Source organism: Myotis brandtii, unplaced genomic scaffold (genome assembly GCF_000412655.1).
Source record: "Myotis brandtii unplaced genomic scaffold, ASM41265v1 scaffold123, whole genome shotgun sequence".
NCBI lineage: Eukaryota > Metazoa > Chordata > Mammalia > Chiroptera > Vespertilionidae > Myotis > Myotis brandtii.
Window position 1 is genome coordinate 6913222 of NW_005354291.1, and position 16971 is coordinate 6930192.

The following is a 16971-nucleotide window of genomic DNA, read 5'->3' on the forward strand; positions in this document are numbered from 1 at the left end:
TTTGCCCACGGCTGGCCCAGCATCACGTGTCTCACTCGTTCACTGTTGATTTGACATACGAGTAATTTGAGTTATGAGCTCCATCACGGAATGAATTAAACTCGTAGGTCAAGGCCCCACTGTATAAGAATAATTGTGAGGGTTAGAACTTCAACTTTTTTTGGATAATATAGGTTCTAATGGCTGTCTGAGAGGCAGTAAACTTTTGTGCACAAAAGATTGTAGAGGTTGCTTAATAAGAATTATAATAATATGCCTGATGAATATATTGCAAGGAGGTACTAACAATATAATTAACAATCATATTATGATAATAATATATGATCTCACAGGAAGTGTTAAAGAATCGTTAAATAATTCTGCTCATATTTTTGAGGGATCAAGATAAAACTATCCTAGATGCATGTAAGATAGAGGACTGGCTTTAAAAAATGCCATTTATAGATTTGTGCTTATTTAAAAACTGGCAGGAATTCTTGCTATAATTTCAGGCAATGTCACAGGAAATTGTATGGCTTGAGTATTGTTCAGAATAGTTTCAATCACTTGATACATATTTATTAAATGTCTTCTCATGACAACCACTGTGAGTCATTCTGCTGCTATAGAGAAGTAATTGAAATTATTTATATTCTCTGTGTCCTCCCTTATATGTATATGAGCCTATAAATAATTTTCCCTGAAGAAATTTTGCATACCAACTCTCTGATTTTTTGTTCCACCTAGCAAAAATATTAAGCATCTTAATCTAGCTTAACTTGTACACAGAATGAACATCATGGGTGCTTTCCTACCATGACTTCCCCATTCTTGATATAAAAGTAAAAATGACAAAGGGCAAATGTTAAAAAGTAAGTCCAAAAGCACATGAAATGAGGTATGCCTTTATATGCTTGGGTTTACTTCTGGGCTCTCTATTCTGTTATTGATCTCTATATCTGTCAATACCATACCGTCTTGATTACTATAGTTTTGTGATATAGTTTGAAACAGGAAGTGTGATGCCTCCAAGTTTTGTTCTTATTTTTATGATTGCTTTGGCTATTTTGGGTCTTTTGTGATTCCATAAATTTTTTTTCTTAACTTCATTTATTAGTTTTATTTCTTCATGTTGAAAATGTCGCTTGTATGATTTTAAACAGTGGATCTTGGTTAATAAAGCTTTCTTCTAAGGAATACTGATAATATTTAAAATTTTGTTTCTTTTCATAAGGGACAATTTTGATTGAGAGGTAGCTAAAAAATACTGGGACTTCAGTGGAAATAATGGAGTGACACATTAAGTGGAAAAAATATAACTGGTGCCTGGACCTTTGGAAGATGCTGAACCTAACATAATTATTTTGATAAATGGCATCAACAATGTTTTAAATTCCATCAACAATGATTTAAAGATGACAAGTTTTAGATAACTTTTAAAAAATATATTTTTATTGATTTCAGAGAGGAAGGGAAAGGGAGCGGGAAAGAGAGAGAAACATCAACGATGAGAGACAATCATTGACCGGCCGCCTCCTGCACATCCCACATTGGGCATCGAGCCCACAACCCAGGCATGTGCCCTGCCTGGGAATCTAACTGTGACCTCCTTATTCATAGGTCGACACTCAACCATTGAGTTATGCTGGCCAGACAAGTTTTAGATAACTTTTAAGTCATATTTTAAAAGATGTGCTTATTCCATATAGGAGCTTCAATATTAGCCAAAATTATATTTTAAAATAAAATTATAAGTTTTAATGTTTTACACTATAGTAGCTGAGAAGTTTTCTACTTACATGGTAAAAATTATTTCTCCAAGTGCTCAGACACCAAGAAATGGCCTCTTTCTCTATCTGGACTGACAATTTTGCTGATACTACAAAGTACTTTGAGCTCGGTCACGTATACTTAAAATATATAAAGTCTCTATTCCAGGTGTCGAACATATCTTTTTTAAATGTCTTTATTGATTTTATTATTATTTTGTTTTTAATCCTCAACCGAGGATATTTTTCCACTGATTTTTAGAGAGTGGAAGGGAGAGAAATACTGATATGAGAAAAGCACATCGATTGGTTGCCTCCTGCACGAGCCCTGACCAGAGCCTGAGCCCGGTAGGAGCCTGCAACTGAGCCCTTGACTGGAATCGAACCCGGAAACCTTTGATCCGCAGGTCGACGCTCTATCCACTGAGCCAAACCGGCTAGTGCTAACATTGTATTGTGTAAGAATAATCTGTTGGAGAGAAATTTACCTTGCTTATCTACCAGTTTACATTGAATATTGGAAAAATGATCAAAACCTGCCATCAACATAGATGTTTGTATATTCATATGTAACTCAGGCATTCCATAAGATGAATTTGGCTTCCACCAGATATGTACTGAACTTCTGAGAGTGGCATGGGGAGACCATTGATTATTAACTTCAAAAATACAAAGGTGCAACAGAGATAGTAGGAACCAGAGAAATTTTCATAAAATCTAAATTCTAACATTTAATTGCTTTTTAGATGTAACTAAATTGGTCAACATAATAGCATAAATTTAGGCTATTAAGAAATTGGTATTAAGAGTAGCCGCCTAACGAGGAATCGTGCCACGGACCGTGCAGGTTTTAAATTCATAACCTTTTTCCAGATTGTAAAAAATGCACCTCCTGTGAAAATAGAAAAAAAAAAGTATATTTTCAGTCAATAAGAGTATGAATACAATTTAGAAATTTAAAAACAAAATAAATTAAATTAAAATTCCTAATTATAGGATTTGGAATATATTAGTAGCTCTGCCTGACAATTACAGTTGTCAAAGAATATAAGAAAATGCATTGTGTTGATAGTTTAATAGCACAAATGAAGAGCTATTTATCTTATTTAAGATGAGATCTACACAAGAATTCTCAAACAATGCAATAGACACAATATTTTATGGAATAAATCAAGGATAACTACTAAGTTTCTTTTACTTCAACTAAAAATTTTAAGACCCATAGTAACACCCTTCCCATCCCTGCTTATAATGTTTGTTTATTGGAATGGATGTTTTCCTGGGAGGAGAGACCTAATTGTTGTTCAAATGACAGAAAAGCTGAGTGATATTTGGCAACTCAAACTTCCTGGACCTTGAAGTTTGTTTATGAACAGATGAAGTAGAACTACTGAATCTACACTAATTCTAAAATGTTGAGATTGAAATGTATTATATTCATTGATATTTTCCTATTTCCAAGAAAGGGAATATTGAGTGGTAAAGAAAAACAAAACCCACAAAGACAGCTCTAAGGTTACATCTGCTTATATGACTTTGATTCATTAATTTTTTTCATGCATATTATAGCTCAAAATCATACCTGTGAGTTTATTTATTTCCGAAGTGAGTTTTACTAACGTCAAAAGGGCTTTTTCCCGTATGTTGAAGTTTCTTGTGAGAACTATACGATCTTGATCTGTGAGTAGCCTATGTGGGAAACCCACTAATATTTTTGCTGAACTTTCAAAGTACGGGCGATATAATGCTGCCTCCAAAAATTCTATGGTAACTAGAAAGTCCATGCTGAAGTCTCTTTCAGTTTCAGAAGCATAGAATGACCTGAAAGAGGGAGATATTATTAGCAACATGAGTTTTAGAATATTTTATTTTTAAATGCAAATTAAAGTTCAAATGTGTGTTTTCTCTCATATTCCTGAGATTATATAATTTATCGAATAGCTCACTTACCAATTTGTACAATTTCAATATAATATAGTTAATCCCCATAGTATCTTCTACATTGTGCCTGGCTGGAGAATCTCATCAACAGCCACAGAAATTTTAAATTATAATTAAAAAAATTTAATGCACTAACCAATACTTCTCTTACTTTCATTCAATTTATTCTTCATGATTTCCCATTGTATTTCTTCACTATCTAATTCCTATGCTACTCACTTTTCTTAACATCAGTTGTTTTCCATAAAGGAAGCTCAGGGACTGAGTAAAATGAGCCAATCTAATCAGTAGGCTATTACCTAATAGCAGCTTCTGAGAATTGTGGAAGAAAATACATGGTTGATTCTGAAATGTTGAGAAGTTGTGAGATTAAAAACAAAGTAAAAAGATATGGATTGAAAAATCATATGTTGAAATTCATATTAAAAATGAGTAATAGAGACCAGAGCAATCTCTCTCTCTAATATTCAGGGAATTTTCTAAAAGGGATAATTTATACAAAAAGATAGAATCAATATTTAAAAAAATAAATTGGGTCAAAAGCAAGTTTCAACAAATTCCAATAGATTGAAATAAAATTGAAAACAAATTCATAACAAAAAGTAATTAGAAAGTTTTATATATTTGGAAATTAACACATTAAAAGTTAGTCATAGAAAAAAGTCATAATAAAAATTATAAGACAATATTTATTAGATGTAATGAGAACATGATATATTAAATCTTGTGAAATATAGATAAAACTACACTGAGAAATAAATCTATAGTCCTTAGTAGATATAAGTTATCTTCATTTTCATCTTGATGTAAATAAAAGTAAGAATAAATAAAAATAAGTTAGCAAAAAGAAAAAATAAATATAGAAGCTAAAATAGTGATGTGGAAATTAACCTAAAATAAAAATTTTGAAAGTCAAAAATTTGTTCTTGCAAAAAATGTGGCTTAATTAGTAAAATCTAACAAACAGATAAGAAAGAAATCACACCAATTTTACACTAAATCTTCCAGAAAGGCACTTTTTAACTCACCCTCCATCCCACTGTATACTTGATAGCCAAAACTAGAAAGAAATAATAAGAATGGAAAATTGCAGGTCAATCTTGCTTGAGATTAAAAAATTGAATATTATGTTAGTTTATCAAATGTAGTAATGCCTATTAAAAATGGTGGCCAATTTTGTCTGTTTCAGAGATTGAAGGTTAATATGCCATGTGAAAATCAAGCAATGTATTTTTTTTACATTAACACAAAAATAGAGAAAATTATTTTCCTAAATTAATGCAAGAATTGGCTGATCTTTAATATTCATTCATTAAGAAAATGAAAGTTAAGAATAGAAGGGCAAATCCTATCAACAAAGGTTATCTATGAAAATCCTACACCTGATTTCACCACTCTTATCCAACATTATACAGCAATGAAATAAGACAAGAAAATTTCAACTCTAAGCAGTGAATCACTCGGCTTGCTCATCAAATAAATAAATAAATAAATAAATAGGAAATTAATAAATTACATGATTTGGAAGACATAAACACAACTCTCAGTATTTATACAGTAAACTATTTATACAAATAATATGAAGGAAAACCATCCTATTACCTATGAGAATTAATAAGTGAATAGAGCAAAATATCTAGATACAAAGTTGTACCAAAAACCCTTGTGCTTATATACCAACAAAAATATATTAAAAATTAAGTTGAAAAATCAATAGCATTAACGATAATATAAAAACATCAAATATCAAACATGAAGTTTTCAATGAAAGATGTTAAAGAAGTTGACACAGGAAACCATAAATCACCATTGAAAAATACTGAAGAAAGCTCTAAATATTAATTTTAATCACGTGAAACAGCTGTTTCTGTACATCTTTGAATATTAACTACCTTGTACAGTTCAACCTAATAAATGGGGTAAAACTCAGTATTGCAAAGGTATAAATTTCTGTCCCAAATTCAATGAATTAATGCAATCCCAATCTATTTTTCAACATTTTTTTCCTGCTGGTGAAATTAACATTTAATATTCTAGGATTTTAAAATTATTTCCACATTTAGCTACTGCTACTTGAAGGAGTGAAATGTGACTATATCGAGTATTAGAAAGGAATGAGCCTGGCCAACATGGTTCAGTGGTTAAGCATCGATCTATGGACCAGGAGGTCAGGGTTTGATTCCTCGTTAGGGCACATGCCCGGGTTGCAGGCTAGATTCCCAGTGTGGGGCTTGCAGGAGGCAGCCAATCAATGATTCTCTCATCATTGACATTTCTATCCCTCTCTCCCTCATCCTTCCTCTCTGAAATCAATAAAAATATATTAAGAAAATAAAAAGGGAATTAGGTCACAACTAGTGAATTGCAAAGCCAGCAAAGAAGCACCAAAGCTTTTTTTTAAAAAAATAAAATGTTGAAGTAATGAACATAACACCATTAGCATTAAAAATGCATGGTGTCAACCTTTATTACAACTGGACAGTTTTTAATACTAAAAGAATGGAATAGTCATAGAGTGATGAGGAATAGAAAAAGAGTCTGCGGTGGCAAAGAAAATAGAAAAACAGTATTTTGTGAATAGGTGAAGAGATTTTGCCAAGATCATTATCTAAATCAAAATACATCCCATTCACAAAATCAATATTTTCAATTAAAAAGAATAATCTCTCCAAGGTTTTCTGAAGTTCCCATATCAATGTATTGTTATGGGAATAAACATCAAAAAGTTTGTTGAAGGCAATTTTGAGACAAAAATCTCATGTTTAATTACTGAACTTAGATAATTTAAATCTCTGCAACTGGCATTTATAAGATGACCAGAGGCCTTGGACAGGATCAGGCAGCCATGAACAGTGCTATAGGCAGGAGCACAGAAGCTGACAGTCAAGGAAGACCACGGAGACAAAAGGCCTAGAAGAAAAACAGCACCAGGCCCAGGATCCTGGACTTCTCGTAAAAGCTCTTATTTAAGTAATACCTAGATAAGGCTGACTGATAATTAGCAGCAGACCCCATTGTAGTCATTGTCAACTATTAAATGACATTTCCTATATTTGCTGGGATTTATGTTAAGCAGGTAAATTTCACATAGTTTACTCCAATACATTTTTATTTGTAAGAAAAGGAAAAATAAAAGATCATCCCTTTAAGAAATCACTTAAAAAGTATTATATGTATCAGGTGATTGGATGAACTGCATAGACTGCCAGGCAATGAACAGATACTACTTACTTCAAACGATTTTTGTTTTTTGGTAGTGAGGTGTGGTGCTGCAAGTTGAAACCTGACTCAGAATCCCTTACCGTTGTATTTGCATAGCTACCTTATATAAACATATAGAATCCAAGAAAAGAAATGAATTGCATTTTGCATCCATTAAAAAACTTGATTAGATAAAAATAATTATTTTACTATAAACTGAATTGTCAAAAAATATATGACACTTCCTCCTGGTAGAAGTGTAAACAACCAGCCATCTTTATTTCAATATCTTCACCGATTGACTATATGATTCTTCCATGAACTGCAAATAAAACTAGAAAAACGATTTCCTGAGACATTTGGAAAAGATGAGAAATGAATATTTGAGACAAAGAAATTTATACATTATGTTACACAATGCCAGAAAGAAAGGGAAACTTTAGTTGTATCACCTAGAGCAAATAACTTACACGTCAGAGAACTTCGATGTTCCAATATCAATGCCTGCTTGATGGGCCTCCCACATGTAAAGGACCACTGTGTCCTCATCTATGTTGTAATGAGGAACATCTTTGATAATGGAAGTGATCTCTCTGGACAGCAAATACTAGAGAATAAATAATATGATCTATGTAAATAGATTATCTCAAAATAAAATTAAAATAAATTGAATCACCAAGATCATGATTTCCTAAAATAAAATACTGTGAAATATTCATCTAGCTGGTTGTCTAGAAATAGGTTTATTTTCAAAATAAATTTTAACACTTGAAAATATTAAACTTTTCTATGAACAGGTGTATGCTAATCTATTTGCACAGACAAACATAATTTGGTAATTATCAATTTTACTGAAATAAATTTTTGTAAATGACATTATACTAATTTAATCATTAACTTAGCATATGTCAGCACACTAATAGGAAAAATTCCAGAGGAGAAAGGACAGAACTATACTTACAGTTTTATCTGCTTGTAAATGTAAAGTTTAATCTATTTTTAAACCACAAATCTCATAGAACACCTCAGTGTCTTCATTTGTCCTACTCATACAAATACAGTCACATTCTTTTACCTGATAAAACCTGTTGGCTAGATCCATAGTTTGTGGGTAGGATGCACGGCATTCTGCAATCGAATAACAGAAGTCAGACCTGTATTCTTCTCGAGATACTAACTCCACCTGGTATGGTAAATCCTTCAGAAACTCAGACTCAATTGCAGCAAGAAAATACGGAATAATCACATAGAAGTTAATGTCTGTAATGAAGCAGAAGAAAAGTGTCTGGAATCATCAACTGTTTATTCAAAACAGGAGTTAGCCAAATCACTACGGCTTAGTCTACATAATTTAGCTCGTTTATCCCCCAAACCATGATGTTAAACTTGTTGAATCTAGGAAATGCACAGCTCTAGGAGAGCTTAGGGTTAATCACAGTCATAAAGTTTCACATACCAGGGGAACACTCCAGGTACAGGTACTTGTGCATGATCTAATTGAGTCAACATTGTTTCAAATTATTTATGTTCTATATTTATTTGCTCCTCAAACAGAAAATACATAATAAGGTTTGGATGAAGAAAACATTTATCTCAGATTGGGTATGTATGTAGATGATGCTCAAATATATTCCTTGTGGAGACTCTTTGTATAAAATGAAGAAGAGGTTTTGAATGAACTATCTTATTTATCCTCTCAATTTAGGGATTCATGTTTCTGACTCTCTCTCCAATCAATATCCAATACATTTCCTTAATTTTCAATTTGTTATCTTTCTTCTGGTTCTTGATGCCAACTCATTTTTACCAAGCACTCACTATAGTACTTGTGCAGATTCTGTTTTGGACTATTTATCAAATTCTCAATTCCTGTATTCATCTTGTCTACCAGGATTCTGGCAACTTCCAGTCCTAGATTATTCCTAGGCCTACTCCTCAGCCTGGCTTCGGTACTCACAGGCATGGATCCATGCTTTCTGTTCATGAAATGCATTTTCTGTGTTTCTTCTTGGCAACCAGAGAAAGAACCATCAATATTTTGATTGTTCATCTAGCTGTCAAGGAGCAGCCAAAGTAACTAAGAACACACGGGAGGAGATATGCATCATAGGAATTTTAAGAAATGTTCTTCAGTCCTATCGTTTTGTCATTATTTGAAACTTGGTAACTAGGTGACCTCTTTCCACAAAGGATTTTGTTCATTACCAAGTATGACCCTTATTGCTTTAATTGTAATTTTAAAATATTTAGAATTTTCAATTACATTTGACATTCAATATTATATTATTTTCAGGTGTACAGAATAGTGGTTAGACTTTTAACGTACAAAGTGATCCCCTGATAGGGTTTACACCCACCTCATATTATATGTAGTTATTACAATATTATTGACTGTATTTCCTATGATGTACTTTACGATCGCATGATAATTTTGTAACTACCAATGTGTACCTTTTAATCCCTTTACCTTTTTCTCTCAGCCCCCCAACCCTCCTCCCATGTGGCAATCGTCAGTTTGTTCTCTGTATCTATGAGTTTCTTTTGTTTTGTTTATTTTGTGTTTTTTTTAAGATTTCACATATAATTGAAATCATATGCTATTTGTATTTCACTGTCTGAGATATTTCCCTTAGCATAATACCCACTAGGACCATCCATGTTGTCACAAATGGTAAGCTTTTATTCTTTTTTATGGCTGAGTAATATTCCATTGTATACTAGTATATGTACCACTTCTTTTTTTAAAAATATATTTTTATTGATTTTGTACAGAGAGGAAGGGAGAGGGATAGAGAGTTAGAAACATCAATGAGAGAGAAACATCGGTCAGCTGCCTCTTGCACACCCCCTACTGGGGATGTGCCCACAACCAAGGTACATGCCCTTGACTGGAATCGAACCTGGGACCTTTGAGTTCGCAGGCTGACGCTCTATCCACTGAGCCAAACCGGTTAGGGCTGTACCACTTCTTTATCCATTCATATTTTGATTGGAACATTTAATCCATTTACATTTAAAATAATTATTGCTAGGTATGTAGGTATTGCCATTTTATTCATTGTTTTCTGATCATTTTTGTAGTTCTCTGTTTCTTTCTTATTCTCTTGCTTTCTTCTCTTGTATGTTGGTGACTTTCTATAATGTTGTGTTTGGATTCCTTTCTCTTTATTTCTTGTGTATCAATTGTAGATTTTTAGGTTTAGGCTACCATGTGCTTCATATATGCCAAGTTATGCTTATAACAGTCTACTTTACATTGATGGTTCTTTAAGTTCAAACACATTCTAAAATCACTAGGATCACTCCCCTTCTCCACGTTTATGTTTTTGTTATTATTTTTTATTTATTTTTGTGTGTTTCCATGTACCCCTTAATTTATTGTTGCAATTGCACATGATCTTTCCACTTTTGTCTTTTAACCTTAGTTCTAGCTTTAGTGTTGGCTGATTCACTGCTTTTATTCTGTGCTTGCCTTTGTCAGTGTGGATTTTTTTTTCTTGTGATATTTTCTTATTCATAACTTTGATTTTTTTCTCTACTTCTTGAAGAAGTTAGTTTCTTTAGCATTTCTTGTAATACTGGTTTGATGGTAATGAATTCCTTCAGCTTTCTCTGGTCTGGGATCACCTTTATTTTTGAAATGTGCATTTATAAGATTCATTTTTTTCAAACTTTGGTGACAACTCAATTTATATTTTTGAATAAACCATTGAAAAGCAGCAGATATATTAAATGTAGTCTATAGTGAAATTGATCTTTAAGACTTAAAATAAGCCATTCAACTGGAAATAAAAAATTATCAAATTTTTTTGCAGATTGGGCTTTAGGAAAACAAACTGGTACAGATATAAAGAAAATTTATTTTCAAGATACAAGGGTGAGTGTTAAGAATCTATTACTAGCCCTGGCTGATATGGCTCAGTTGATTGAGTGTAGTCTCATACACGGAAAGGTTACTGGTTTGATTCCTGGTCAGGGAACATGCCCAGGTTGCATTTCAATCCCCAGTAAGGGGCCTGCAGGAGGTGGCCAAATGATGTTTTGCTCCCATATCTATCTTTCTCTCTCTCTCTAAAATACATTTTAAAATATATTTAAGATAAAAAGAATCTATTACTAGCTTTAGAAAAAGCAAATTACTCAACATCTCTCAGCTTCTATTTGATTATTTTTTATGAGGATATTAATATCACGGTAAGGATTGAATTAAACTATATTATCTAAAGTAAGGTGCTTAAGATGCTAGAAAGTAGTGGAATAAATAGTAACTAGTTGGAGAAGGGGCTGGTGGTGTGTGTAATAAACAACAGAATGTCTGAAACACTGAGTACCTTTAAAGATGATCTCCTTTAGTATTTTTCTAAAATTAATAATATTTTATACATAATTTAGAAATTGTATAAGACTTACCTTTTTTATTTGTTTTCTTAATTGATTAGCCCGTAAAATTGCACAGAAAATTGTATATCTTTACAAGAAAAATCAGGATTTACCCCAATTTATCCTACCCCATATAAAAGCAGAGAGAGCAAGGCTTACAGCCACACTCAGTAAAGATGCATGGGGGTGAATATAACACTTACTGCCCCAGCCACTGTTGATAGATAGACAGCCAGGAGCTCCAGCGTCATAAGCACAGACTGAACTGTTGGGAGGTTCTGAAAATCGATCTGCAGAGTAAATGGGATATGTAAATTAAAACAAGTAACTCTAGGAAGAAAGTTTAAACTTTTAATAAAAGTCTTGAGAAAAGGGGAGGGGGGGGAGACATAAATACTCCCCTCCATAAAAATAGAAAGAGCCTTATTCCGCTTTATAATATGGCCCATTCATAGCATTTCACATTTCATTCACTTTGAGAGCTGAAAGCTTCTCAGAGATGTCAGCTTGTAGAGACCACTAGACCAGCAGAGTGTTTTAAGTCTGTTGGTCACTTGTTTTCTCCGAAATACAAGAGCTGCTTGCAATAATTCAGATGCGCAGGAAGGCTTTTTCAATACCAAAGCACCACACTCTAATCCTTGCTTCATTCCATACTTTAGCCTGAGTTTCTTGGAAGTCTAATCACTACCAAAGAAGACCACTTGGAAAAGAATTTCATGGAAATGGGAAACTTGTTCAACTAAGGAACCTTGGGAACAAGGAAATGGATTCTAGGACTAGAAACAGTAAAGCCAAGTAGAGAAACTCACCTACACGAGAGGAAGCAAAGAGAAGAGCTTTCTAGATAGAAACCCAGAGTTCCAAGCTGAAGCATCTCATCTCTACTCCATGTCCCCATCCTATTGTATCGGTACAAGAAGAGAGTAGTCTAGTTACTAGACCAGTTCCTTCCTGTTTTCATTCCTTTCTTCTGCCTGAATTTAACAATGAGTAGAAAGTAGAATGTATGTTGAAAGCCACATATTAGATACTTTTTTCACTAACAACTTATGAGGCAAAGATTAGGCTTTTAAGGAAAAGTACCTTAGTTTGTATGAAACTTCACCCTGGGTTTTATAGTTGAAAGAAGCCTTTGTCATATTTCTGATAATAATCTAACCTCATGAAACAAAGGGGTTTATAGTACCACATTTCTTTGACAAGATTGTCAGGCCTTAAGATGATGATGATATCTCAAAAACTGAAGATTTTGAAACTAGAGGGGAAGATTTCTTCTCTAAGCAGTATTCTTATCTAGTTCTTATAAATTAATTTTAAAAACTGTAATTTTTACCAAAAAAGTCTATAAAATGTGAAGAATAAATATGCCAAATGATTTTACTAATAAAAAATCATTTGCTCAGGTCATAAGAAGGTCTGAATAGAAAAAGTGGTTATATTGACTACTTCAAGAACATTCAAATAATTACATTTAAACATATTAACTATAATGACACTTGCAGTAGTGAAGAAGGAAAAAAGCAACATTTCTTGGAAAGAATTAAAATGTACATACCTGTTTCATATAGCTGTCCATAATATAAGGTGAGTGCCCACAATACATTGTCTGTTTTGTTTTTTCCAAATCCAGCAAAATATCTGTTTGATTTTTCAATAAGGATTTTATACATTTTTAATCGATCAATATATTTCCAGGGATCAATGATTGTTTTGTTATTCTGTACTGGAAATTCTGCTATGTCCCCATTAATCTGGTCCCAAAAAGGGGGGTAGCTGTCATTTTCATCTGTGGCTGACCCTGGATTTGGGGCCAATTCCACAGAAAAAAAACTCAGGAATAGAAAAGTGGGGGTAATCAAAGAAGACCACATCTTCTCACTGGTTGTGTGCTTAAGCCTAAATCTCAGCTTGTAGAGACGAACTATAATTATAGAGCTGAAGAGGATCAGATGATATTTTTCTGCCAATTAGAAAATGGGGAATCTCTGAGTGGATGATACTCTGACCAACCAGCACCTGAATAGCTAATGATATGCGATGATAATAAATGGGCATCTGCCAATGTAGACATGGTAATTAGACTAATTAATGGCACTAGATGTTAAGATATCAACGATGGTCCTTTTTTAATTAATTTTTTTATGATTTTTATTTTTTATTTTATTTTTTTTCCTCTTGAAATACAGAATTTTATTTAGAAACTGCTTAAAGTAAAAAAAAAAAAAAAAAAAAAAAAAACCCTGTAAAAAAAAACCAGGTGGAAAAGTAGAAAAAAAAAAACCCTGTCAAGAAAGACCAGGTGGAAAATGGGTTCCAAATAAAATGGAATTTTAGGGCAACAAAAGTCTAAAGGCCACAAAAGAGAAATAGCACCACTGTTATTTGAACAATGGCTAGTTACTTGCATTTTTGGCATTGTTAATCACTGAATCTGGGTTTCTCTCTGAATTTCACACAGAGCATGCACTACACAACAATTTATTATAAAATACCTGCTTTCTACACACATTTTAGGACAAACTACCACCATCAACAAATCAATACAATTACATCAGGGGCTGAACAAGCTCAGTAGTGGGTGACACACATTTTGCAGAATTCTGCCAAACAAAGGAACTGAATAGGCTGTAGGCAAAGCAAATGAGGGGTGTTAAGGAATGAAATAGTTGAAATATTAATAATTAATTCAGACATGTATTTTCTGCAAAAGAAAATTAACATTTAGTAACATGCTAACGAATTTTATCTCCAAAGAGATAAAATACTGGCAAAGTATTCTGATAACAGTGGAGGGCTGTGGACAGCAGGTACCAAAAAAACCCAGCCTTGCAGATCTCAAGGTAGCGATGGCCTTCACTGATCACTCCCTTTGTCAGAGGCCCAAAAAAAAGAACTTGCATGATCACTTGCCTGCTGAACTTTCACTCTAAGCAGCAAACTCTAAGGAGCCAAACAGGAGTCCCCAGTGGGCAAGGGGGGATGAAAAACATGTTAAATGTAAACTTAAAAGACAGCAAAATGGGACACAAACCCCCATTCAAATCCCAGAGATGTGGGCAAGTCCCCAAAAGTAGTTGTTAGATTTTAAAACTGAACACACCTCATTTCCCAAAGACACAATACACAGAAATTTCAGGGGTAACTGGAAAAATCATCAGAGAAATGCTCAATGAATATCAAGCTATTCAACTCAAATATCTCAGGGTTGAAACATACCCTCTATTCATTCAGCCAACAATGCCTCTTGCAGAGATGCAATTGGTCAAGGACACCAAATGGCTTTAGAGAGCAACTTTTTAAATGTTCCTTCTGGGCCAAGGTTAGGCCTATGAAGATTCAAACAGCTCTGCAAGGCCTGTGAACAGCAAGTTCTGAAGGTTCCAAGTTCTGGCCCTTCCTTCCCAGACACAAGGGCAACACACAAACTCTCCTATCAGGTTACATTTTATATTTTGAAATATGCAAACGTAATTCAAATACTCTTAAGGCATTCATTTATTAAAACGTTCTCTGCCAAGATTTCACATTAGCTTAAAATTAAATTCAGACTTTACATTTCACTACTGAGGTATCCACCTCAGCGTATCACATAAAAACACCTTCTCCAGCAATCAGTGTTACCAGCATCCATATGGTGAGCCCATGGTCAGCCTCTTTGTTCCCTAAGTGAACCAACTAGATGTTAATACTGCTCTGCTACAAGGTAAAAGCTCCTAACTCAAACTTATTGAAAAAAGAGTGAAACTTCTGCAAAGTGCACTTTAAGAAGAGGTACTTTTTGCTTATGGAAAGAAACCGGTGAGTCCTCTAAAAGTAATAAAAGGGAGTATTTTACAGTCAAGCACATGATTTGGAGTGAAGAATTTGGATGTTGCTCTGCTGGTCCAAGCTGTTAATACTCTTCTTGTTCCTCCTGTGGGCCTCCTTCATCAGGTATCACAAAGCCTTCATCTGTGGCATAGAGAATGTCCACAGTCCTCTGCAATACAGGGTTGTTTTCCCCCTCGTTCTCCTGGCAAATCAATTCAATGTTCCTTAGCTTTCCAAAGTAGAAATCTCTTTCTTTCTCCAAGTCTTCGACAGTAAGTTTCAATACGTTGACCTGCTGCGTCAGTTCAGCTGCTTCGTGGTCCCCATTGCCCACACCAGGATTCTTTCGCACCACACCGGGGCCAGCCTGAGGGGTTGCAGTAGTTCTGTGTGTCGCCATGGGCCTCTGGAGCTGCACTGCTAGAGCTGAGAGGTTTCTTCGGTTTGTTCATGGCCGGAGCAGCAAGGGAGGGAGCCACTGCAGTTTCTTGACCTTGTCTGGCAGCTACAGGGTCATAGTCTTTTCCATCATAGTTTGCATCAAAAAACTTCTTGAACCACTGAACGAATTCAAAATTGTCCTGAAACTTTCCTTTTACTAATCTGTCCACAGGAATTATTTTGTCAACACCCATCCTCTTAAAACCTGCTTGTCGTATTTTGAAGTTCTGGATGTATTCATGTTCTAGCTTAGCTTGAAATTTCACTTTCTTCAAGGCAATGGAGCCAGGGAACAGCATGTCCATAAACTGACAATAGGCAGCCCCTGAATGAACAAGAGAAGAATAAAATATGCAATAGGTCATTAAATGTTATTATTAAAGAAGCAGGGGGAAATTTTACCCCAAAGCCACTTAACCCAGGTACAATTTTAAAAGTTGTAAAGTGGACCTACAACACCCAAAAGCTTCAATACCACTTGACTTCGAAGTCATTTTTAAAATCTATAACAACAATGTGGTTTTTGCCTGATGGGTTCTTCAACACACTTGGAGGAACCACGTCCACTGCCGTGCCCGGCTTCGGTTCCGTCCTAATTTTTTTATGATTTTTAAATTGATTTTTAGATAGAGAGGAAGGGAGAGAAACATTGATCACCTGACTCCTGCATGCCTCGTACTGGGGTCAAGCCTGAAACCCAGGCATGTGCCCTTACACCAACAACTTTTGGTGCATGGGATGACACAACCAACTGAGCCACACCGACCAGGCATGACAGTCCTTTTCAAGAGGAAGGAAGGTTCAGTAGATCTATCTAGTGTTGAGAATCTGAAATAGTGGGGAAAGCTTTAGTGTAGATTATCTAAAAGTCAATCAACTTCAATAAACTTTTTCGTTAGATATCTTAGGAGACTGAATCAGTGGGCACTATCTACTTCCTATGTACTTTTAAGTGTCACTGGAAAGAAATTTTCCTTTAGTTCATCTTCAGTATAGCTCTCCATATACACTAGTAAGCAACTACTTCCCATCTCTTATCTACCCTTGGCCATCAGAGTCACCCTCCTTTCTTTTCTGAATGCATTATAGCAATGTATTTATAGCACTTCACAGTTTACAATGTGTAGGGAGTGCCTGGGAAGGCACATGAGCTGATTGTTGGTTGAGTCCAGTGGCATCGGCAGAGCCACATCCTGGAAACATATCTTGCCAGAGGCAAGTATGTTCTCAACCTGACCTTTAGCTCAGGCACCAGGGGGTGGGTCTCATTATCTGATTTTAGCAATTATCCAGGCTCAGCCAGGAGTGACAATCACAAAGAAGCCACAAGAATGAAGAATTGCAGCTTGATCTTTAACCATGATTTCACATAATTTCCTTTGTCTTAAACTCTAGTAAAACTTCCTGGTATCACACTGTATATAATAAACGCACTGCACTAGCTCTG

The 16971-nt window shown here is 34.5% G+C and overlaps 1 protein-coding gene and 1 pseudogene across 1 annotated transcript; both read right to left on the reverse strand.

The window, feature by feature from the left end:
• Positions 1-2459: 2459 nt before the first annotated feature.
• On the reverse strand, positions 2460-13156 carry LOC102251457 (protein LEG1 homolog). The gene is made up of 6 exons (XM_014533930.1): positions 12829-13156; positions 11474-11560; positions 7966-8150; positions 7361-7497; positions 3331-3569; positions 2460-2640 (listed from the first exon to the last, which is right to left on the reverse strand). The coding sequence occupies exons 1-6, from the start codon at positions 13142-13144 to the stop codon at positions 2537-2539; spliced, it is 1068 nt and encodes a 355-aa protein (XP_014389416.1). The 5' UTR covers positions 13145-13156; the 3' UTR covers positions 2460-2536.
• A 1884-nt stretch (positions 13157-15040) lies between these two features.
• Positions 15041-15889, reverse strand: LOC102251758 (annotated as a pseudogene).
• Positions 15890-16971: the final 1082 nt, after the last annotated feature.

Bases quoted from the DNA above. Each gene is read 5' to 3' on its own strand.
- LOC102251457 (XM_014533930.1), bottom strand. From the start codon at position 13,144: ATGTGGTCTTCTTTGATTACCCCCACTTTTCTATTCCTGAGTTTTTTT. The intron at 7,498-7,965 runs GTAAAAGAATGT...TTTATTCTCTAG, and splicing joins TAGCCAACAGGTTTTATCAG to TATTTGCTGTCCAGAGAGAT. The intron at 3,570-7,360 runs GTAAGTTATTTG...TCCCTCTTTCAG, and splicing joins ACATCGAAGTTCTCTGACGT to GTCATTCTATGCTTCTGAAA.